Source organism: Tachysurus fulvidraco, chromosome 19, assembly GCF_022655615.1.
Source record: "Tachysurus fulvidraco isolate hzauxx_2018 chromosome 19, HZAU_PFXX_2.0, whole genome shotgun sequence".
Taxonomy (NCBI): Eukaryota; Metazoa; Chordata; class Actinopteri; order Siluriformes; family Bagridae; genus Tachysurus; species Tachysurus fulvidraco.
The window spans coordinates 3,856,051-3,882,627 of record NC_062536.1 but is presented as its reverse complement, the minus strand read 5'-3'; the positions used below and the strand labels follow the sequence as shown (position 1 = coordinate 3,882,627).

The following is a 26,577-nucleotide window of genomic DNA, read 5'->3' as shown; positions in this document are numbered from 1 at the left end:
CTCGTTATTCCCATTTTTTATTGATGGAAATTCTTGAAATGATATACATTTGTTTAGCCCTATTAGAAAAGTATAGCTCTATAACCTCATCAGCATTACTAGATCTTAAACCAAAAGAGCTGAAACTTAATGAACCCCTTATTTAAATTCGAGCGGTAAATAATGTTACTGTTGGCAAGAGAGATCTCGTACAAATGTGGAGAAACGTGAAAAATGATGAGTAAATCAAAATATTCTCAAGACAAACATTAAATGCTCTCTAAAAGGCCAAAATGGTATAACACTGAATTTTGTGCATTAAATGTTTGATGGTATTTAATGACATACTGTATACTCTTACATATGAGCTTTGTATTATAACATAAAGAACGTCTGTAGACATAATTTTCTAAACCTTTGATTAAAAAAAAAAAAAGTTATATCCCCTTGGATATGATTCGGTTCTAACATAAATAGTGTCTGTCTAAAGGCCAAAAACATTTCAGGTTCGGGGTCGTTTTCCCCTCAGAAATAAAAAAAAAAAAAGGAAATATATATTTGCATTGAATACCAATGAGATTGCCATGCCTCATCAGCACCACTGCTACAGCCTGTAACTCTGGAGCCTCCCCACAAGGCCTGGGGCTGATCCACTAAAACTGGATACTACTTCTTGGCTGAGATTGAGACACTGCAGTTTAGCGATATCTGCAGGCAGGTCTAGTAAGAGAAAGGATTGTTTTTTCATGGAATTGTGGTTTACGCCAATAATTCAGTTCAATTACAGCATCCACCGTGAGGTCTAGACAGGAAAGATGGATGTGCAGCTAAAGGATATAAACTTCTTTATTACCTACACGGGTCCATCAAAATACAAACGCTATGAACCAGAGCAGTCGGGTATTTACAGTGGCAGCATTATTCTATGCTTCAGTTCTTCATTTTAGACATTAGCAGCTCTTTACTCCTGCCTAGCTGTCAGAAATCCAGCGTTGCCCCCAAAGGGGATCTGAGAAAGAAAGAGAACGAAACCCAATGTGAGACAACAGAGCATGGACAATAAGTCTGGTAAAACACAGTGACTCTTTATCTGTTTCGTAGAGGCAGCAGCTTCACCCAGCGGAACCCTCAGGCACGAGTGGGCAATGAACTCTAATCAAATGTCTGTTGTTTTCAGACTTCTCAAACATACCGTTTCTCACAGACCAGCACATACTGCAGTCCAACAACCAGAGAAAAAGACACTCAAAGCAAATGGGAAGAGGAGCAAAAGTGAATCTGAGCGCTCAAAGCTTTTCAGCTAACTTCTAGCGACATGAGATAGAGCAGAAGTGTGTTGTGCACACAGAAGGGAACTGCACAGGGACAAAACCATGAACATTTACATGTATCAGACATCCCAACAGTCCTACAGTTTGCATTTTAACATCATAATCCCCTGCTACAAGTCACCACTCAATCCTGCACAAAGCAGTGTGTTTTGCCCAATAAAATGGCAGACGTACCGATCAAAATGTTTATCTGGAATGACGGACAGATGAACTCTCCAATTATTAGTCATGTTTATAACCAGTGCACTTGTCTGACAATTTCTCTGCTTATAAACATGAGATTGACGTGTTAGCCTCACATTCTGTCACCGTGAAGAAAAGATGTTCATGTGATAATGTTCGTGTTAATGGAGATCAGAAACAAACTAAAATCTAATGTTCAGCATAGGCGGAATTAGGCGAAGGTCAGTTCACATCAGGATTCCACTAAAATATAAAAACACACTCAAATGAAAAGTGCTCAGACTTTAGACATGTGAGATGTTGTTAATTTTATTTATTTGTTTATCATTTAATTAAAAAATAATAATTAGCCCACTGTAGTACAAGATGCTCATTTACATGCGGTTCTCGCCCAAATCCCAGCCCTAGCCTGTTTTTCTGTGTAAAACTGCTGCGATAGTTTGTGTACTGACACTTGCTTGTGCTTTAGGGATTGGGAGAAAGGTAACAAAGACTGGAAAATGTGTCTTATGGGGAAAAGTTTGCCTTTGACCAAGTGCTGTGGGCAAGGACGCGAATGAGCCACCTAGATGGCATTGCCTTAGCTCGTGCTAGACCTGACGGTGTCAATCCCCAGAAGACATGACAACCCAAAGGGGATTTTGACAAAGCCTCATTTCTTATCTCTGAGAGAATCACTTTCTTTTGCCTGGTAGAACTTCTGGCCCTGTTTCTTTATTAAAGAGGCATGGCAGAGATGAACTTAGCCCTTGAAGCACACTTACACACTATTAGGTTCCTTTCAGAACCTTCATAGCTTGCTCAATTAGCATGTGAGAGGTTACATCAGCTAATAGTCTAATCTCAACTTCCCTCAGTTCAGCAGAACCTTTGCCACTCACCAAAGTAGGGACTTGGAACGTGTGCTCACGCCGATTGTTCTGCCAGCAGTCTTGGCTGCGTTGCGGTGGCTCCTCCTATGTGACTCCATGTAGACCTTCTTGGCAAAGGCACGGCCGCACACGTCACATGCGTGTAGTGAGAAGTTCTTGGTGACGCGCACTTCAGTGCTGTCCTGTGCCACTGTGCCAGTGGGCGTTCCATTTGAGTTCTGGTGGCACGTGACAGATGAGGTGTGAAGAGAAAGACTTTGCCTGCGTGTGACTGGTGGTGATGGAGGAGGAACGTCCTGTTTGCTGATTACAGGAGGCACGGAAGATGAAGGGCTGACCTTCTGTGGGCTGTGTGACGATGTGGACTCTCCCTTGTGATGGCCATCTGGATCTTTTGTGTGGCCACGCTTTACTGAACTGCCAAGCACTGCTTCAACTGGCTTCTTCACAGCACGGCTCTCTAGACCCTGCAAGATCTTGGCCAGGTATGAGGAGTTTTTCTTGTGCACGACAGAGACATGACGCAGCACATCACGCTTGCGGCGGGACTCGTAACGGCAGAGAGGGCAACGGTAGAACTTGATGAAAATTTCACCAGCATTATCGGTGTGTATTTCGATGTGCTTGGCGAGATTCTGCCGCGAGCTGAACTGCCGCCTGCACAGTTTGCAGAAAAGCTGTTTAAAGTCGAAGCCCACAGAGAGCTTGGGCTTGCGCATCACTGGAGATTTCTCGTTTTTGTCCTCCTCTGAGGGCCTCTTTAGGCGCTCGTGTGTATGCTTAGCATCTGTGCCCTCCTCGAATTGATGCTTTTTGACAGCTGAAGTGCCGGAGACGGTGTTATTGCAAACAAGGATCTTGTGAACAAAATGCATGTGCCGTTTGAGCCGTGCCTGTGTGCTGTAGCTCCTCTTGCACAGCAGGCACTTGCAGGCTGCCAGGTTGTACTGGGGTAGCGGAGAAACTCTATTAGAGTGGGGGGCACATGGAGCAGCAGACATGACTTCAAGATCACTTGACTTGGTGACATGATCCCACTTCATATCTCCACCCACAAGGCCACGGTGCACCTCGTTGACATGGCGCCGGACGTTGGCGCTGGTGGCGAAGTTTTTGAAACAGACTGGGCAGCGTTTTCTGCTGGGCCGTGGTGTGTGCACCTGGCGCTCCTTCACCACAGACAGCAGGCTGTTGGGCACCGTTCGTGTCTCGGTGAACTTACGCAGCTCTTCTAGCCGCTTCTTGTGCACTTTACGGCAATGACGGTGGACACTGCGCCGTGAACTAAAGCCTTTGCCGCACAGGCAGCATGTGATATTCATGTCATCCATGCCACCAACGATCATTTCTTCCTCACCCACATCCTCCTGCTCCTGCGCTTCATCTCTTTGTGCACCGTTTTCTGTATGTGCCTCACCTGCTCCTTCATTTGTTTCCTCGTTCTCACTTACTACACCTGTATTACGTCCCCCCGTGTCTTGCCCTTTGCTCTCTAGTTGATCATGTTTCCAGGCTTCCATACTGTGGGTGGAGCTTTGGGATGAAGAATGAAGGTCCTCATCACTCTGTTTAGTTAGATACTGAAACACAGCGTTCTGGTTGCCTGGAATGGGCTCCAGTCGCACTACAGGCTCCTCCTGTTTGGGACGGGGATAAGTCACTTCCAGGAGCTCTTTAATGGCTAAACTCTGCCTGCAGTTTCCTGAGGGCTCTAGAGAAATAAGATGAGACAGCTTAATAACTTTCAGTATTATACCTCTGCACTGTAATTATATTACATCATCTGAACTATTGCTATGATCTTCTACACAGCTGCATGTGACAATCAGAAAAATACCTACCTACTTTTCAACTAAAAACACAAAAGAAACGCTGCCAATGATATAATGAGCATGTGAACGGACCTGGTTCCGGCAGCCTGGGAAAGCAATAGTACTCCTTGTGTGTGATTAGGTTAGGAAGGCCACGGAAAAGGCTCCGACAAAGCTTGCACTCAAATATCGTGTCCACCTCTTTGATTAATATGTGTTTCAGTTGTGTAGTACCTAGAGAAGGGCACAAACGGGCAGTTTCAATGCTGCTGACCATGATCCACAATTCTTTAGCGAATGTCAGTCATGTCCACATTAAGAAGACCAGAAGGGTCAACGTGATGACAATGATAAGTATGGTACCTGTGCGAAAGCATTCGATGATCTGCTGAATGCCTGACTTGGATGTCTGCAGCTGCCTCTGCAACAGCGGAGGGTCTCCAGGCTCTATACAAAATGCTGAGACACACAGAGAGAAAGAGAAAAACCTTTTTCAATAAAGAGAAACTAAAAAAAAAAAGACTATAAGCAGCCTGATACAAAATGTGTGGCACCTGAGCATTAATATTGATGGATTGTTCACAGCAGTTTTGCATTACTATTAATCTTAGATGAGGTGGTTATGCCATGAGACCCATTATTCCCTTTGCAGGGAGTTTTCAGGAACTTCAGACACATTTCCACTGTAGAAACTAGGATCGATATGAATATAACAGCTACAACACTTACTGTACAATAGTGGTACATTCGGCTAAAGGATAAAACTCCGAGTAGGAAAAAAAAAAGGCTGATGAAATGTCGGCTCAATTCAGGGTGTTGTCCCCTCACCCCCCATGCTGACTTGATGCTGAACCAAACCCCAATAGCAGGTCTTACACCTAAACAGTTTAACTTTATATATGTGTTTGTATGTTCATGGATTTACAGCTAGAAATTACACACATTCATTCATTCATTCATCTTCTAGCGCTTATCCGAACTTCTCGGGTCACTGGGAGCCTGTGCCTATCTCAGGCGTCATCGGGCATCGAGGCAGGATACACCCTGGACGGAGTGCCAACCCATCACAGGGCACACACATACTCTCATTCACACTCACACACACACACACTACGGACAATTTTCCAGAGATGCCAATCAACCTACCATGCATGTCTTTGGACCGGGGGAGGAAACCGGAGTACCCGGAGGAAACCCCCGAGGCACGGGGAGAACATGCAAACTCCACACAGACAAGGCGGAGGTGGGAATCAAACCCCCAACCCTGGAGGTGTTAGGCGAACGTGCTAACCACTAAGCCACCGTGCCCCCCCCACACAGACATTTTTACTTGTTAAATCTATAGCACTGATTATAAAGCCAAATAAACATTACTTATCATCACGCTAATTAGCCTGCTAACTGTTTGTCAGCTCGTGTGTGACCACTACTTAGACCAAACAGACCACAGTTCTGTCTGTATTTTCAATTGGCTCATTGAGATTTGTAAATTCACAGGTCAAAGTTCACCAGGGTAATCCTGAGCCGAAGCAATGATAGCTGTTACAGAAACAAACGCATCTTTCACATCCCATGTCCTTTCACCTTTTGTGAGCTGTCTGGTCCAGCAGACAGCAGCTTGGTCTGAGCTGCGATTTAGCAGAATTCATAGAGTTATCTATCTCACACACACACACACACACACACACACACACACACACACACACACATCTAGATAAGACTAGATCTAAGGGGCTTTTTACACCTGGTCACTTCATGTGTTTTCTGTGACCCGATAGCAATCGATGGTAAAAAGACCAGGTGTAAATGCCCTCCGAAACATTTCGGAGACGGATATAAATCCGATCACACAAACCCCCTTCAGGAGGTGGTCTGGGACGTGTTTCAGATGAAACTGGACAGGTGTAAATGAATGTGGTTGTTCAAGCCGCATACGTCAGCGCTATACTCCTCCCAAACGGAAGTACGTCACTCGCAGGTGACTCGCCAGTCGTGCATCGCGCCAGAAACAAACATGTTTTCCCACCAGCGCTCCGATCTTTCACCCAGGTGTCTCGTTTGGTCTTAAAATGCACTGCTGCTGCCAGCGAAAATGCAGCAAACAGTAAATGCTGTTTTTTGTAGCAACCGCATACACCAAAGTGTTTGAAATTACCCCATTAAAATTACCCCGGAAATGAGGTAAAATATATTTGCATTTTGGGCGGGAGTAAGAAGATCGGACTGATATCCGATTCGCCGAGACGCATTTACGTGGACTAATGTAAATGGAACAGTTTTAACAAATCAGATACTGTAGCTATCGGATCAGAGACAACACATGAAGTGACCGGGTGTAAAAAGGTCCTAAGACAAGTATGTGCATGTGTAATATAGTCTTATTACCATTGAATGCTTTAGCTACTTTAGATCATAGTGTGTGTAGTGACAGAGAGCAGGTGTTATTTACTACACTTGTCAAATAGCTGGGTTACAAACACAGTGAACCTTAATGCTACTGAACTACTCTAACATGTTCCACAGTGATTTGGAAATCACCTGAATGTAAGCCAATAAGGCGCAGGTTGTAGCCTTTTGTTCTAGCACAGAAGGTGGACGGGCAGCAGATGGTGGATAAAACAGGAGATTCGGTAGGAAGATTGATGCATGTGCGACTGCACGATTTACAACATGGTGGTCCAGCTTGAGGACAGCCTGGCCTGTGGGGCTTTTTTATTGCCCATCACAAAGACTTTATACTGGAAGTGTTTTATTGCTGTATGAGTTTTATTTTTGGTAGACTGCCAGCAGGTGTGCAGCTGAATGGGGAGGTGCTGGTCAAATATATAGACACAAACATATCCTGAGGGGAAGATATAAGGTTTATGTCAATGCCTTAAATGGAATATTGACATTTTTGTTGCAACTCACATCGTATCAACTGATGCATGTTGTCCAGTGCACCAGAACTCACTACCATCCTCCAAAAGGATTTCCCAAGCTAGCTTTGCTGCTAAAGCAGGTAAATAATAGATTATAAAAACCATAAAATGTGAGAGAAAGGTCAGAATTCTTTAATACTTAGCTAGTCAGAATGGGCAGCTCATATTGACCTCCTCCTACTACACACCCAACAGAACCACCACTGGCACCACAATCCGGTTTACAGAACAACTCATTCAATAACAACAGGCTTCGTTTATTGGTCCTGTAGGAAAGTTCTGTGTAAAAATTTGTATCTTGTGCGCATGTTAGATACCAGGTCACATTAAATAAGGAGTAATGGTAAAAAGGCCCTTATGAAAGCATTGGAAATTATATATATAGCGCACCTGTAAGGGCCAAAGCCTGGAGCCAAATTAGGGAGTATGTGGCACATTGGAGCTTGACAAAATTCAGATATTATTGATTTGTTCATTTTCTCAAGCCCAGAGCTTTATTTCACTTCTCAGTAGAAGTACAGCTATCTGTAATGGAAAGTCAAGTTATTATACAGCTGCTACACCACCACCACCACCACCACCACCACCACCTACAGTAATTATGTTAATTTGGTCATTGGCCTGTGACATACAGTGACATTTAAACATGACAAGAGGAAGAAAGGACACTGGATTTGCTCTTTAACCCTTCACTGACCCCAATTTAACTGGGGACAGACCAGAGACATTACAGACAACCTGACACTCTTTCACTTCATCGCTGTGCCTTAGTAGCGGTCATTTAAAAGTGCAGCACTTGACTGGCAGCATACACTTATAGGCCTAATATTAAATATAATAAGCCATCATGTCATGTTACACCCCCCCCCACCCCTCTCTAAATTAAAAGGCTTGCATGTCAGGGGTTGGAGATTGAAGTACAAATTTGTGTCTCAGCACATCAGGACTCACCACCTCCATGAACCCTTAATAAACTACGGTTTCAGTCCAACATCTGACTCTCTGATTAGCTGAAGTAAGACTTACTAATGCCAAAAGAAGCCTTTAAAAAAAAAAAAGGCTAAAACATGGATCTACATGAGTATTTTGTGCATCATCAACAAAGCTGATCTATAAATAAATCTGCAGCATAAATATTTGTGTTCGGATATTAAATGCATGTGTTCCAGTACAGGGTCGACACTCGGGCTTTAACCTGAAGTGTCATGTGTAAGAGGAACAAAAGTGCATCTGCACACTCAAAGAGCAGATACAGCAATGCTTTAATTGTAATAGCACCCAGACGAGGATGAGGTTCCCTTTGAGTCTGGTTCCTCTCAACGTTTCTTCCTTCATTCAAGGGAGTTTTTCCTCCCCACAGTCACCCGAGTCACCTCAGACTCGCTCATTGGGGATAAATACATACACATTTAAATATATTTAATATTAATCTTGGAATTTGTATTATGTTAATCTTTAACCCTTTGTTCTATGGTTATGTTCTGTAAAGCTGCTTTGAGACAATGTAAATTGTAAACAGTGCCATAGAAATAAACTTGAATTGAATTGAGCAAACGATCGAGGTTACATCATTCTGTAGGAAGGATTTCTAGCATATTAGTTTTTTTAGGAATGCCCGACATTCTCAAGCTCATCACACCCTGAGGATTCAAACAAAACCTGTGTCACATTACGAAAGGGCCTTTTTACACCCGGTCACTTCATGTGTTGTCTCTGATCCCATAGCTATCTGATTTGTTAAAACTGTTCCATTTACACTAGGCCACATAAATGCGTCTCGGCCATTCGGATATCAATCCGATCTTCTTACCCTCCCCCCAATATGCAAATATATTTGACCTCATTTCCGGGGTAATTGAAGTGTTGTATGTGGTTGCTACAAAAAACAGCATTTACTGTTTGCTGCATTTTCGCTGGCAGCAGCAGTGCATTTTAAGACCCAGAAAACATATTTGTTTCTGGTGCGATGCACGACTGACCTGCGAGTGACGTACTTCCGTTTGGGAGGAGTCTAGCGCTGACGTATGCGGCTTGAACAACCACATTCATTTACACCTGTTCAGTTTCATCTGAAATGCATCCCAGACCTCCTCCTGAAGGGGGTTTGTGTGATCGGATTTATATCAGTCTCCAAAACGTTTCAGAGGGCATTTACACCTGGTCTTTTTACCATCGGATGGCTATCGGGTCACAGAAAACACATGAAGTGACCAGGTGTAAAAACCACAAAGACATCATCACACATTGCTATGACAGATCAAGTCAGGACATGAATAATAATTAAAGTACTGAATATTGCTTTAATTCCAAACTGTTCCATGATGTTTGGTGGTAAACACTAATAATGCAGCTAATAGCGGACTGGGTCCAGAGGAAACAGCTACGTTATTAGCATTCAGACAAACCTAACTACCTTAAAACTGTCATCTGAATCACTGACACACTGTAAGAGAAAAGCCCCCAAGGGCTGCGACTGCTAGCAAACCACTGAATGAGGTTGTGGAACTCATCCAATAGCCAAAGCCTGTTGTAATTTCACCCTCATAAAGCATCACCATGGGTTTGGCTGGATGTGGGTTATGCACAAGTGTCCCTGAGAACAGGCAAGGCTTCAATTCAATCAGTTGTATTAGCGTTCCTGTCGGTGCAGTGAAGAAAAGAGAAGAGTTTCTATTTCTGCATTTAGTTCTAGCGGTGAGTTCGTCCGTACAGAGGAACGGCGATTAGGGGACAGAAAGTTCTATCAACTATAGTGACAATCATAATGAAATTAAATCAGAGTGAAGACAAACAGGGCTGTCTGTGTGTGTGTGTGTGTGTGTGTGTGTGTGTGTGTGTGTGTGTGTGTGTGTGTGTGTGTGCGGGAAAGTTTTACATCTTAGTGGAGACAGAAATAGCTGACATTTGGCTGGTCCCCATGAGGAACAAAAAGTATATGGGTTTATTTTTGGATACTGAAGTGTAGGTTGTGGTTGGATTTCGTTGTTATAGGATAAAATAGCAGCAGTGATCATCATGACAGAGGAAGGTCACATCAGTAATGCTGCACTTGATGTGGAAAATCAGATGTAGGAAGTCATGTTCATCACCATGTTTGTCAACAATCTAGCCAGCTAACGGTGATGAACGATGTAGATTTACTTAAAAACAGCAGACTGTATAGTCAGTGCAATACATTACACCAGAGAGAGTGTTTACACTGACTGATCCAAAATAACAAGTTTTCTTCCCACAGGCAATCCATCTGATGAACACCTAACATACACAGAACAAACCCTATTCTCATTCCTATGGCCTATTCTGTTTACACAATACGCATTTATATTTCACTTTGCACATTTTTTTCCACTGTACATACAACTGTCTATTATATATGTATAATGTATTATATTATACATATTATGTATTATATACATATATATATATATATGTGTTCGTTTCTTATCATCGCCATTTTGTTTACACCGTAGGGGTGTAAGAAAATATCGATACACGTGAGTATCGCGATATTTTGTTTGGCAATATTGTATCGATTCTCAAAAACAAAATATCGATATTTATTTTAAAAGTAAATAAATAAAAATTATACAGATTTATAGCAGTTTCATTTTGTTCCGTTTATATCCCAACCGCTAAATCAGTCTTCTTATCTCTGAACTTAAACAGTGACAGGAAGTAACACGTTAATGGAGATTTAGGATAGCTCCTCCCCCGCGAAAATAAGGACGAACTCAAAAAACGTTTCACTCAACGGTTTATTCCTCCGTACACAGGAAAAACCTCCGTAATAACATGTTACTAAAACAAAAATACTCATTAGTATGAGAAAATGAAAATAAAAGAGAATATCGGTTGCAGCATCAGACTTCCACACACACACACACGTGGTGTTATAACTTTATTGTTTATATTTGTTTTGTTTTCTTTAGGAATCCTGCAAGCACTTTATTTTTTCATAGATATTAAGCAGATATAATTCTTTTGTTCAGATCAAAATGTTAGCACACTGCATGCTACAATTGTAAACAGAAACTGTGAAGCTTTAAAGGCAGGGTCTAAAAATATATATGTTCTGTTTATAACAGCTAACATTTAATACATTTACATTTATTCATACTGCACATAAAGTGGTTCAATCATATTGAATGTTACAGGGGCTAATTAGTGCAAATGCAGTTCCCACTGTGTTCTGGTTAAATAAGAACTTTTTTTTGCTAAGGTTTGCATATGGTGGTGTTCTTGACAGCTTCCCTAAAACTTTATCCTATAATTAAAATAAGAAATATCCCAATATATAGCCTTGCTTACAATATCGCAATGTATCGCAACATATCGTATCACAACCCCGTATCGCGATACGTATCGTACCGCCAGATTCTTGCCAATACGCAGCCCTATTACACTGTGGAGCTCCTGTACTACAACAAATTCACTGTATGTGAAAACATACTTGGCAATAAAGACCTTTCTGATCCTGACATTGTAACCCCTTTTAAGGTAAGAGATGTTCCTGAATAAGAATCGGGAGTCGAGTTTTCATTTTCTTTGAGTTTTCCTGGCTTCTTGGCTGAGAAATGACAAGTTCCCCCCTTTATTTAAATGTAGCGTAACATGTACATTTGGTCTTTTTTCAGTAACATGTAACACTTTCCATTACCTCCTGGAAAGTGCTGGAACACAAGGACAAGTCTAAAACATTTAGGTTTCAGATCAAAAGATGAATAATATTATATCAGAATTTCAGCTTTAATTTGCAGGTCTTTACTTCTAGATGTGTTAAACAACTTAGAACATGACACCTTCTGGTTGTCACGTGTTCATAAACATTGGAACACGTGAATAACAGGTATTTCTTGTTACCCAGCTGGTAACCAAAGTGCTGGAAAGGCAATAGTGTAGAGAAAGAAAACGTCAGTAGTGGTAGTGTCATGGCTTGGGCTCTGTGGGCTCTAATCTGTATTGATGATGCAGCTCATGACGGTATCAGCAGAATGAGGTAAGACCATTAAATAATTATCCAGTCGGTCAAAGAAAAATGTCCAGTGTAATTGGGAGAAACTCCATGCAGCAAGACAAAGATCCGAAACACACTGCCAACCCGACCAAGCACTTCAACAGGGGAGAAAAGGGAAAAGTCAACCAGCACACCTTCACCCGACTGAGTCACATGTCACCTCCTGAAGAGGAGACCGACCGGAGAACACAAACTACAAAACGTACAATGCAACTGTTTGTGCTGCCTGATGCAGTTATTTCAAGCAAAAGATATGTAACCAAATATTAAGGGTTATCTACTAAAGGTCTTCTAGGGTCTAAAGAAATCTACCCGACCCGATTTGACCCGCATCACTTTCTACCTGAACCTGACGTGCATAATTTATTTTTTATTTTTTTAAAGAAAGACCCGACCAGAGACAAACCCGGAAAAATTAGACCCGAGTCCGACCCGACGGCAATTTTTCTTTAACCCGACTGGACCCGAACGTTGTGTAACTCTACACTAAAGTAACTGCTACAGCGTGGATTCAAAATTGATCGACAGGTTTGTTTCAATGAAAATTAGCTTACTACCAGCCACACGTCGTCAGCCACACGTCGTCAGCCACACGTCGTCAGCCACACGTCGTCAGCCACACGTCGTCAGCCACACGTCGCCAGCCACACGTCGCAAGCGGTCTTAGCAAACAGAGAAGGAAAAGGACTCGAGTCGATGCACACACGAGATACAGTATTTGGGATCTTCTCAGGTCCGTTCGGTAAAAACACATTCATTTTAAATTACCCGAGACCTGAGGCTGCTATTATTAAACCCGACCCGTGTCCGAGGCACACGTCAAACTTTTAAACCCGAATCCACTCGGGTCTCGGGGCGGACCTCAGGTTTTCGGATCTAAGTGGACCTCTATTATCTACTACAAAACACAGTACCCTCCTCACTACAAACAAATGTCCACTACAGTTCCCTTTCTGTGCCCAACAGGTCAGAGCTCATATGGTCATCGTCTGATGAACACGCTCAAGGCTAAAAACTGAATGGGTTTATAGCTAATCATAATCCACTGAGACTATAAAATAGAGGTAATTAAAAATCCTGCATAAAGCCAAAAAGTGGGGGGGGGAGAGAGACAATGAATAGAAAATGAGAGATTTTTTTTTTTAAATAAGTATATGTAAAAGACATCACCATGAACAGGAAGTAGAGAGAAGGCATCCCTACATTTAAATAACATCGTGTATAGGTTCTCCTTTACAGAGGTAGGCGTTCATGCTCAGTAAGTGTGTTACTGCCCTCTAGTGTACATGTCAGTGTTACTCTGGTCAGGTCACTCCCTCACTTAGCCAGGCCTTCACTCTGCTATTTCCAGTCAGCATTTCACAACAGAAAGGTGGTGGGATGTATTTGTGTGGAGGACAGGAGTGTGAGACACGTTGCCTGTAGGGGTCATGAACTCTGTGTACCAGACAAACAGAATGTCCCGCAGTCCCTCTGACTCACTTCAGACAATGAGAACACGTGTGGACTTTTTCCACAGACCGACTGCTGAAGCCGATTCAGTCTCACATGAACTCCACTTTAACATTGTTTAGCTTAAATAAAGGAAGCGTTGTAGATGTGTAGTGTCCCCACGGGACATGAAGGTGTATTGTTGATATGTAACACAAGACGAATTATTTATGCACGTAATGCAATTGCAGAACACGTCAAGGCCTCAATCTGCACAACCTATCAAGCAAAACTGTATAGACGACAGCATGTTGGTCATGTGATCACCTTTTGTGCAGATCCTGCAAGTTTCCCATCTCTTCACCAAGACAGGAAACAGCTGCACTCGTGTTATGGCCGACAACCTGATTACTCCACACTGCCATGATCAACATGCAGAGCTCATTAGTTTCAGTCCATCCCTTTTCAGGTCAAAGCAACATTTATGACAATTTATACATAAATGTATTTCTTTGTGAGATCTGCTAAACCTGTGGTGCATTTAGCACATTGTCCTATTGTATTGTAATATTAAACCTGGGCCTAGCATTTAGTTAAACATTCATTTTGTCAGTATTAATGAATGTTTTTCTTGATATGATGTTTGCACTGAGAGTAGTGGCAGTTATTCTTGTCCTGGCACGAGATGTTTTTGGCTGACGTTCCCGATAAGGGCATCAGCCAAATGCTATAAATGTAAATGTAAGACTCTGGGGGCAGTAATGAACCACAAATCGTCCGTCTCAGGTCACGCTGAGAAACACAGCATCAATTTTTCTGAACAAATGTGATGAAAATTTCACGAGGTGATGCTCTGGTAAGCCTGCTGATGCAGCCAGTGTTACTGACTGTGAGGGTGGAGTCATTTCTGTGCCACTACAAGTTACTCGACTTAACTTCCTTTCTTCACAGCTGCTTAACCCTCTGGGATCTGACCATTTTGCGACACTGGCAGAGGTTCGTGCTCTTACATTTGGTCTTTTTTCAGTTATTTCAAAACATATTAATGGCTAATATCACATAACATTGTATTCAGCACAAACTGGGCTACAATATTATGTAAGTAAAATGTATGTACATGTTTGTATTTTTAAGTAAATGATGTTTATGCGTGGGTAGTAAAAAAAAAAAAAGAAAAAGATGCTGAAATAAGGCCAAGAAACACACACTAAACATTTGTTCACACACAATAAAGTTCTCTACCCTTGTAGAGTTGATAATTTGCTACAAAAAGATGTGAAACCCATTTTACCCACTCATTCACATGAAACAATACATTGGTTTAACTTTTGTAAGACAGTTTTTGTTGTGTAAAGGCGATATGCACGGGACGGTCAATGGTCATGAATATTGATGATTCACACCTGAGGCCCGACCCCATAATGGCTTAGTCTGGATTGTGTTGACAAAAGAATGAATGTGGGGAGACTTAAAGAGAAAATCTTTTGCTTGTAGTGTAATAAAATAACACGTTACAAACATGAACTGATAACTCCGCCAATATGACAAAAAGACAATATTTGCTTATTTAAAAAGTAGACATTTCAGGCTTTCATTAGACATATGTATCATGTCCGTGTGATAAGTATTGGCGGAGTTATTAGTTCATGTTTGTAACGTGTTTCAGTGAGATGGTCAAGGAGACAGAGATGTCTGAATGCTCACCCTGGTTATTTTCTTTATTTGCCAAAAGCACAGCGTTTTGTTGTTATTATGAAGGCAGTCAAATAAAAGTAGACACTTCACAGTTTCGAATGATGCATTACATGTGTGTGTATGATTATGAATGACGGAGTATTTTAAGTGCATTTCATGTTGAAGAGGAAAAAAGCACCAAAAACGCGCCGGCGCGCCTGTCGACCCCAGAGGGTTAAAAAACATTTAAGGATGGGAGGATGGAATGAGCTTTGACTTTTTGTCAAATGTCTTTTATCTGACCAGCTAATACGGCGCACCAATCAATGATGTAACATGTGAGCCCAATCTTGTGACGTGCACCGAGGGAAAAATGGAGGAAAAGTGACGTGACATACGGCTAAGTACGGTGACCCATACTCAGAATTTGTTCTCTCCATTTAGCCCATCCAAAGTGCACACACAGCAGTGAACACACACACACACCGTGAACACACACCCAGAGCAGTGGGCAGCCATTTATGCTGTGGTGCCCGGGGAGCAGTTGGGGGCCCTTGCTCAAGGGCACCTCAATCATGGCCGAGACTCGAACCCACAACCTTAGGATTACGAGTCAGACTCTCTAACCATTAGGCCACGACTTGCCCACAAAAAAAACAACTTGCCCCACAAAAAAGTGCCAAAGAAGTGAAACAGAAATCCATCAGCTTTCACCTTCGTCAAGGTTCATAAACCCAGTGAGCCTCATGGGGGGAAAAAGCAGAACATGTTAAAACCAGGAAACTGCCAAAACATTTAACAGAATACAACAAGTATGAAAAGCTAGAACAACACCCCAACACGAGCGATGAGCCGCTACACCGAGCATTTCACACTGAATAACTAGACAAGCTCAAAACTGGGAGATTTTGCCTATTATTCATCATCAAACAATAGATGTTTATTTGCTTGTTGGAGGATGTGGAGGATCCGACGTCCCACTTGTGTCCATAAAGACTGTGGTATCTGCCCCTGCCACTGATCTGCATTGGCTTCAGCCAGTCGTGCTAAATAATTGCCCGTCTGTATTGGCCTCACAGAACGCTGACTGGTGAAAGCAAGTCATTCCTGGTCGTGTGTCTGACTCGTTATTAGTGAGAAGACTGGTCTCTGGTGAATATGTGCTTCAAGAGCACAATAAGGCTGTAAACAGGACTCTCAGGTGCCTACATGTGCATCAATCTCAGCGCTGCGCTGTAGTTCTACTGACCAAGAGTAAAGAACATGAGGCCTTACCTGGCATTTGGTTGAGGTGCTCTGGCCTGAGCACTGGGGCTTTTTCCTCCAGCTCATCTGTCTGACATGACTTTTCGTTGCTTGGGATCTGAGCTGTGAGATCTTCCATGTCCTTAATTTGTCGGGATGAACCTCTGAAAAAACAAGGAAAAAACTTGTTACAGAGCTAAAGGGTTAAACGCCAATGTAACTTCACTGAGAGGAAAATGACACAAAGTCAAGAAGCTTTTATTGTCATTACAACCATATCTAGCTGTTTCAGTACACAGTGACATGAGACGACGTTTCTCCAGCGTGCTACATACAGCAAAGACAGAGCTAAGGACGTAGTAAGTAGACCTAGATACATAAAGTGCATCTGTGCAACCTGGTGTAAACAGTGCAGGGCAAAAGACAGTGCACAAAAGCAGTATACATACTGTATGTCCTATACTGCATGTGCAGAAATACTGGAATAAACACTTAAGCTAATAAAACTTTCATGAAGCACCACAGGGCAGCACTACAGGAAATAAGACATGCTATAGCATATCGATCAAATTGTAGCCGGTGGTTTAACTTTGTTGCCCACGTCACTGGTTCTGTTCTCCACAGTGGACACGGACCCGTCGGGTCTTGAGAGAGGACAGGGCTGTCAGGGAAAAGGTGTGGTAATGATCACTGAGCTCTTAATCAAAACACTGTCTCTACGCCTGCTTTTCATACCACTGAAATGGGCCATTTGTGCTTTAAAGTAAAACATATATCAGCACCTAGCTAAATTCCTGTGTCAGTAGTGTGGACTAAGGTTGGTACACGCAAACAAAGAGTCGTAAATGCCTAAACCATTAACACCCGTGTCTGGGACACTGTTATTCAATTAGCCTGCAGTTCACAGTCTGATTGTAATGAGCTCAGCTGGGAGGAGTGTCTGTTCACCAACAGCCCGCTTCGAACCATCCAACCACTCAGTGTGACACGCGTTACATCAAAAATAGCACAGGACATATTTATGTCGGCTTAAAATATCCAGCTTTATGGGTAAATATGAATGTGATCCGGGAGCCTCTTGAGGACAAAGAAAACTATCCGGTCTTCAGTTTGTTTGTTTTTTTTTATTTTCCTGTTGAAGGACTGGTAAAGGACATGGTGGAACACTTGGGATAATCCATACAGTACATCATACATGAATGAATTTTTAAACTTAGTACAAGATTCTTGGCAAAATATTACCACTAGATGGCGACAAACACCAGTTCCAGTTGTACGGCTGAGCAAACAAGCAAACTACTAAAACGTTCATCTACAGTATCTAGACCTGTCAGGATCAAATGATGGTTTCTAATAAAACAGTATGCAGTATTTTGTCTGTATGCAACTTCTATTACATAAGCATAACAGTAACAACAACAGTGTAGCAACGGGATCTTAACAAAACGGAACGAGTCATTTTAGAGCCGGCACAAATCAGCGTCTCTCTCGGAGCACAAATGTACTTAAACACAACAGCAACTATGTTACGTAGTGAAAGTAAGAGAAACCAAAGAGTAACCAGAAAAAAAAGCTTCAATTTGTTAGGGAGAAAAAAGATCTACACTGAAGAAATGGATAAAAAGCCTGTGGTCTGACTATTGAAATAAACTAAAATCTTCAATCATGTTTTTCTTCCCTGATGGAATCGGCATATTCAAAAGATGGCACTGACTCAGGATTCATTTTCATTAGGCTCATGTTGTGTAAGATTGGTCCAGAGAGCATGAGGCATCATTATCACACATGGATTTGCCACCACAGTGTCCAGAACCCCACTGAGAATGTTTGGGATGTGCTGGAGAAGACGTACATCCCAAGTCTTGTGCAATGTTCCAGCTCTCTTCATCAATACAAGACCTTGGTGAGAACATAATGCAAATCTGGAAGGAAATAAATGTGGTGACGTTGCACAAGCTTATCAAAATGATGCCATGGAGAATGTGTGTCGTAATCAAAAGGCATTCCAATGAAATATTTGTGACCATTTTGTAGCCAGAAAGTGTACACTCACACACACACACACACACACACACACACACACACACACACACACACACACACACACACACACACACACACACACACACACACACACACACAAATCTCAACGTACTGCACTATATCAATTGTGACAACATGACACTGATATCACAATCATTACACAATTCAGTTTCCTAAAAATTATTTGCTTAGAGTTTTTTTTCCTCCCTTTTCAGTCAAACATGTTTAATTTCTAAAAAGAAATGTATTTTTTGTAGAGATGAAATAAAGTATATTGAAACAAGTTTTCCTTTTAATGGGACAGCACTATATTGTTTCCTAAAACTCCCCCTTACGACAATAAGCTTTACATTTCTGACCTATAACTGCCCCCAAAGCGTCAATCCACTACCCCCCCCCAAACAACCCCTACTATGTCCCTCCACAGTTTCACTCAACATCACCCCCAACACCACCCTACAAACATAAAAGGAAACTACTACATGGGAACAAACACAAACTGTAGAACAATCTAACAGTTAACGCCGATAAGTTCGCCTGTAAACACAGAATAGGGCCAGAAACTATTTAACTGTATGCACTATTAGTTGTGAACATGTTTTTCTCTTGTTTATATTGTTGCTATTTTAGGGAGATTACATCACTAGTCCTTGCTGTGGGGATGTCCAGTAGTCAAAATATTCAGCAAGTATGTCACATATCAGACTGGAGTAAATTCTACAGCCAGCTGCACACTGTAATATGTGACATCCGATCCGATTACAAACAGCAAAGCCTGGAACTGAAAACCCTACATTTATAGTTGTGGAATGGGACGTGCTTACATATAAAGCTACCTGGCAGTGCTCCTTTGATAGGATTAAGTTTAGTATATTTACACTTTTTTATTTTACACGGTTTTGTTTATGATGTTTGTTTGCATTGTATCAGATTTTGGGGTGAAAGTGTGTAACTTTGAGGAGCTACATTTTATAGCCGAGTTAAAAGAAAACAAGATCAGATGGATATTTCAGATCAGTATCTGCCAGGTCTAATGTTACCCAGCAGTTCGGCACGGTGAGACGTGAGCCCATGTGAGCCAGTGGTGTGTGTGTGTGTGTGTGTGTGTGTGTGTGTGTGTGCAGTACCAAGGTGCTCACTATGCTGCAGGGCTGGTGTTATTTGTGATATTACTAGACTAGTGTTAAAACGTTGTGAAACTCAACACCACACTCATTTAGATTCTGTTCTAATTGGATTACACACTCTGCCTGTAATACAGAATAATATTATAAACATGTGCCAATATGTTAACTAGCCTTAATCAGCCTCAATGTATGGGATCATTAAAGATGTTAAAAGCCAATTTGGATTGGGAAACTGACCACCCGCATCCACACGCTCCCCTCAAACACACTCATCACTGCAAGTGAATCGGTTTAATTTCATTCTGCATACAGAAGTGGAGCAGGGTTTATTTACCGCAAGCAACTTCAGCATAATGAAATTATTTCACTTGTTTAGCAGTAACAAACTTTACATCCTTTACTGTTAACATATTCTGCATGATCCTCGTAGTTTTGTCAGTGGCAGCAACTTTCATATAATAAGACTTCCACTTTAACAGAGCTTAGAAAAAAAATCCTTGAATCGTGCTTTTAAAAAGGTTTCCACAAGCAAAAACCTGAACATCCTCATCGTGCTGGCATTTTAGCAGACAAAAACATTTTCTGGCAACCTTTTAGACCCAGTCACAAATGCTGGTCACTCAAGCTCGAGGAAGCAGGTTTGGTCTTCTAACCAACAGCCTGACTAGGCATAGCAAGTCTTTACTCCCAACAACTAATCACCGCCTCTCCCAATGACCAATCACTGATCACCGCCTCTCCCAATGACCAATCACTGATCACCGCCTCTCCCAATGACCAATCACTGCTCACCGCCTCTCCCAATGACCAATCACTGATCACCGCCTCTCCCAATGACCAATCACTGATCACCGCCTCTCCCAATGACCAATCACTGATCACCGCCTCTCCCAATGACCAATCACTGCTCAAGGCCTCTCCCAATGACCAATAACAGCCGCTCCCAATGACCAACCACTAATCACCATTATGATCCACACGTGCAGCGATGCAACATATTTTATAAAGCCTTATATGGTGTTATACTTGAAATACTTACATAGAAATCAGTTCCACAAAAGAAAACAAATAAAAACACAAATGTGACAAACTCACAAATTAATAATAAAATTCACAGCCTCACTCCATGATCCATCTGGTGTTTGTGAAGTGGCTTGTGTTTACTAATAGAGGTCTTAAATCCTTTTTATCACTAAAACCATCGACTTTTCACCCACTTTACTCCAGACAATCATTTTTTCTCAGTTATCAGTTAAAAAATCTTCGATTGTGATCACTACATTCACTACAAACCAACAATTTCCTTCCGGTAGTGTCAATGGTAGTGAAGTGTCAGTGTGACCCAACACTTTAAAAGTAACGAAAAGATATGAAACCAAATTTTATGGGATTAATAATAATAATAATAAAGTTAAAAACGTCACTTGTGCTTGCGGTTCGTCCACAATTTTACACTCAGTCCGAGTCTGGAGGAGCGCATTAAACATCATCATCATCATCATAGGTAGATGAAGACAAAACAAAGAGCAACATGGCCTGAGAATAAACAGGGTGCTGTAACAGTGTCAGTTACTGACTCATTAACAAAACAGTGATGATTTTAACAACATGTGCACTGATTTTGTTCACATGTGCACTAATTACTCCGTCATCACTTATTGACACTTTAAATAATTTCCCAGTAACAGCTACTGTTACTGTAACTGTGTGTTATCCTCTAGTCTTCCTCTGAAACGCGTGTGCTTAAAGAAAACCCAGCAGAAAACAGACTAGTTAACGTGACACACCACATTCTTGGTTCTCACTGTATGTACAACTACATCATAACTGTTTAATAAACACGCGTCGATGACGTCATGGGACACGTGGACGCACAGGAAGCCTTTACACGGAGCTGCTCATGAAGACTTGGGACATAGTCAACAAACTACCTGGGCAGAGCGAGTTAAGTGTTAGACTGTTATTTAGAGCAGAAAAGGGCGAACTGAAAGCACACGGACACGTAGAGTGAGAGACAATCACTAGATTTCATCTAAGGGCCTTGTATAAAGCGCGTATCAGTGACGTGACGTGACGTGACCTCAGGGCGCAAGCAGCGTGACATTGACTTCAGTGGAAAGTTTGGTGTGTGAGACGGAACACATCCTGCATCCTAAACACAAGAGCCCGTGAAGACCAGGCGCACAACTTTAACCACATGACACATGCTTGTTATCTCTTTCCTGCTTCACGCAACACTAACCGAAAGTGTGTGTGCGTGTGTGTCGGGGTGTGTGTGTGTGTGTGTGTGTTGCTGTAATCATCGATGCCATTTCGACTCTCTTGCCTGTTTCCTCGTCACGTCCTCCAGGACGCACGCATGCACACACGCAGCCCTACTGAGGCGGGTCCGGTGTCCACAACAAGCCTGAAGTAGTTCATTATTTGACTATAAATAGTGCTGAGTGTTGTTGTGCCTTCTGAAAGGTAACAGAAACAGCGAGGTGTCTTTGTGCGCACAGCGGCGCCGTCATTGCGCAGCTGCTGTGTGCACTCTGGGGCTGTAAGTTTGCTCTCACACTCCGCTGCCTTGTCGAACTGCACAACAGAAGCGCAAAACACTTCGCCACTCTGTGTGGAGTGGCACGATTTGCATGAACCCCCCTCATTATCCTCCACCAAATCTCTTTTTACACGCTTGTATTTGCCCCTCAGCTCTCAAACCGCACTGTTCTGGATCACAAAGGAGCAGATTAAGTTGATGAAAAGAAGTAGAAAAAGAGGGCATTTTGCACGCCATGACAGGCCTCTTTACAGACCACAGCACGGCCGAGAGCGTGGCGTAAAGGCGGTGTGAGCTGCGGGGAAACAGCGCTGCGATCACAACACAAACCCGTCTGTGAAATCAACAGCACTAAAGCGACGACACTAAAGCGACTGGAGATCGGATACGTGATCGTACATGAGCCGAAAACGCCCATGTTGTCACGCAGGAACGCTGCGCTTTGCACGTCGGCGCTCACCTTTTCCATCAGCAGCTTGGCGCACAGCACCGGGGACCTTCCGGCTTTGCGCGTCTGCGTCTGCGTTATAGGTTTCATTAAAGAGCTTCAAAAGCAGTCCGGGGACCACAGGAGCGTTTAGTCTAATCTAACCTGGGTTTCTCTGTCGGAAAGAGCGACAGAAAAGGTTAGTTTTGTTCGTGTAAACGGACCCTTTTTCCCCCTCCACACTCAGGCAGACACGAGAAAACCGGGACGCCATTTTCTGTAAAAACAACCACGTTCTACGAGCTTAAAGTCGCGTTTTCACACAGTTTCCAACCTCCTGGTGCTTAAATGTGCTTAAATAAAAACGCGTGAGAAAGCGGAAAGCCACTGGTGCTTGTTCTTACCGGCGTAGGTTCCTGAATGCGGAGTAAAATCCGGTGTATTTCAGCAGGACGCGTTTAGTTTGTGTTTAATCCTCTGGTCCTACAGCCTGGTGCACGGAGCAGTCCACACTCACACCCTCACGCTCTCACCTCGGACTTTACTGAGACGAAGCCACAACAGTAACACAGAAACCTCCCGCACTGTTTAAACTCACAACAGAATCTTCGACTTTAACCTGAGCTTCAGACGCACAGCGAAAACAGAGTGCACGAGCTTTTAACGTTGCGCGCGCGCAAGTGATAAACACACGTGATGCTTGTTTCGCACGATTCAAGAGACATGCGTGTGGTCAGTCTTTGGTCAGTTCCTATTTCTACTTTATATGCGAGCTTATTCTACAGACCTTCTGCACCGTATCGCCCACACCATGCGCCGTCTTCGTTTGCACGCACACGTGCGTTCAGGAAAGTTGATTAGTTCACATAAAGCTAGTTGGACATCGATGATAATAAAGTTTCACGTATAAACTTTAATGTCTCATTCCTGTCTGCAGGTGCTGCTGCTGCTGGGCCACGTCGCTGGCGTGGATGTCCGCGTGCTAATTCCGCTTTACAGAAGTAGCAGCTGCGTGAACACACAAACACGCACGTTCACGCGCCCTGCTGAGCGCGCACAGAAAACGCACACATAACCCAGTACCCACCCTTCCGTCGCGCACGCGCTGAGTTTTACGCGTAGTGAAAGTGAAGTTTAGCTCCAACTCTATAAAAATAAAAAAAAAATACATGTATAATTTGACACTTATTTTGAAAAACGTGCGGGAGACAACTAACAGTGAAACCACACTATAAACATCTCTACACTCTATAGAACTGTATATAAATATCTCTAAACTCTATAGAACTGTATATAAACATCTCTACACACTATAGAACTGTATATAAACATCTCTACACTCTATAGAACTGTATATAAACATCTCTACACTCTATAGAACTGTATATAAACATCTCTACACTCTATAGAACTGTATATAAATATCTCTAAACTCTATAGAACTGTATATAAACATCTCTACACACTATAGAACTGTATATAAACATCTCTACACTCTATAGAACTGTATATAAACATCTCTACACTCTATAGAACTGTATATAAACATCTCTACACTCTATAGAACTGTATATAAACATCTCTACACTCTATAGAACTGTATATAAACATCTCTACACTCTATAGAACTGTATATAAACATCTCCACACTATAGAACTGTATATAAACATCTCTACACTCTATAGAACTGTATATAAACATCTCTACACTCTATAGAACTGTATATAAACATCTCTACACACTCTAGAACTGTATATAAACATCTCTACACTCTATAGAACTGTATATAAACATCTCTACACTCTATAGAACTGTATATAAACATCTCTACACTCTATAGAACTGTATATAAACATCTCTACACACTATAGAACTGTATATAAACATCTCTACACTCTATAGAACTGTATATAAACATCTCTACACTCTATAGAACTGTATATAAACATCTCTACACTCTATAGAACTGTATATAAACATCTCCACACTATAGAACTGTATATAAACATCTCTACACTCTATAGAACTGTATATAAACATCTCTACACTCTATAGAACTGTATATAAACATCTCTACACACTCTAGAACTGTATATAAACATCTCTACACTCTATAGAACTGTATATAAACATCTCTACACTCTATAGAACTGTATATAAACATCTCTACACTCTATAGAACTGTATATAAACATCTCTACACTCTATAGAACTGTATATAAACATCTCTACACTCTATAGAACTGTATATAAACATCTCTACATACTATAGAACTTTATATAAACATCTCTACATACTATAGAACTGTATATAAACATATCTACACTTTATAGAACTGTATATAAACATCTCTACACTCTATATAACTTTATATAAACATCTCTACACTCTATAGAACTGTATATAAACATCTCTACACTCTATATAACTTTATATAAACATCTCTACACTATAGAACTGTATATAAACATCTCTACACTATAGAACTGTATATAAACATCTCTACACTATAGAACTGTATATAAACATCTCTACACTTTATAGAACTGTATATAAACATCTCTACACACTATAGAACTTTATATAAACATCTCTACACTATAGAACTGTATATAAACATCTCTACACTCTATAGAACTGTATATAAACATCTCTACACTTTATAGAACTGTATATAAACATCTCTACACTCTATAGAACTGTATATAAACATCTCTACACACTATAGAACTGTATATAAACATCTCTACACTCTATAGAACTGTATATAAACATCTCTACACACTATAGAACTGTATATAAACATCTCCACACTATAGAACTGTATATAAACATATCTACACTCTATAGAACTTTATATAAACATATCTACACTTTATAGAACTGTATATAAACATCTCTACACTCTATAGAACTGTATATAAACATCTCTACACTCTATAGAACTGTATATAAACATCTCTACACACTATAGAACTGTATATAAACATATCTACACACTATAGAACTTTATATAAACATCTCTACACTCTATTGAACTTTATATAAACATCTCTACACACTATATAACTTTATATAAACATCTCTACACTCTATAGAACTGTATATAAACATCTCTACACTATAGAACTTTATATAAACATCTTTACACTCTATATCTATATCTCTATATGCATCTCTATTATCATGCGTGTTACTGAGTTTTGTCTTAAATCCATTCAGTCCATGTGAATAGTAAAAAAAAAGCCTATAAGGACTCATTAAAAATATACTAATGGTGTGTTTGTGATTTCCACCACTGAGTCACATTTCTTTTATAAAACATGTAGGCTAAGTTTCACAAAACATTATGTTTAGTGTGTGTATATATTTGTAAATTATGCAATTGTCAGTTGGTTCTATCAGCCTTTTGTTTTTCGATATTTTTTACTTTAATCTGACGTATCTAGCTACCAGTTCACCAATTCCACCAGACAGCTCTTAGCCATGTGTGATACACCCAGAAAGAAATACTATCTTCCATCTTCCACATACAGGAGCTCACACACCCGATGAGGGAGAGTCAGTATGCCCTTCACACCATGGGTTTGGCCAGTTTTACTCCCTTTTATCTCTTGGTTTCTATTTCCTGGTATATCAGTCGTTTGCCACAGACATAACATTTATTCTGATCTTGAACAAAAGGACTCGATCTGCTTTAATACCTGAACCGTGCTTCAGGTCCCTTGAGTTTTTACTCTGCTGGAAATTCTGCCTTTAATTATTATACAGAAGTAGGTTTCAGCACTCTACGAGACATTATAAAGCTCACTGTGTCACGTAAGTTTAATTAAATCCATTTGAAACTTTCCTTTTGTTTGCAGCCATCTAATTTTTTTATTTTGTTTAACATTTTTCATTTATTTCATTTACATGTCTAATTTTAACCTAAGCATTTTGCTGTGTCTTTGTTAGTGTCTAACGGGTTCATGTGTA

General features: G+C 41.3%; 1 protein-coding gene across 3 annotated transcripts; it reads right to left on the bottom strand.

Annotated features, from left to right (window-relative positions):
• On the bottom strand, positions 1-23,603 carry znf800b (zinc finger protein 800b). Of its 3 annotated transcripts, XM_027151005.2 has the most exons (6): positions 23,388-23,575; positions 16,492-16,625; positions 4,540-4,635; positions 4,270-4,410; positions 2,375-4,076; positions 1-988 (listed from the first exon to the last, which is right to left on the bottom strand). In XM_027151005.2, coding segments are annotated over exons 1-6 (2,100 nt in total). In that variant the 5' UTR covers positions 23,414-23,575; the 3' UTR covers positions 1-987. The 3 variants fall into 3 exon arrangements, with proteins under 3 accessions (XP_027006806.2, XP_047659788.1, XP_047659789.1); XM_047803832.1 differs by lacking the exon at positions 1-988 and having other exon boundaries at positions 2,371-4,076; positions 23,388-23,603; XM_047803833.1 differs by lacking the exons at positions 1-988; positions 23,388-23,575 and adding an exon at positions 23,005-23,347 and having other exon boundaries at positions 2,371-4,076.
• Between the last annotated feature and the right edge of the window lie 2,974 nt (positions 23,604-26,577).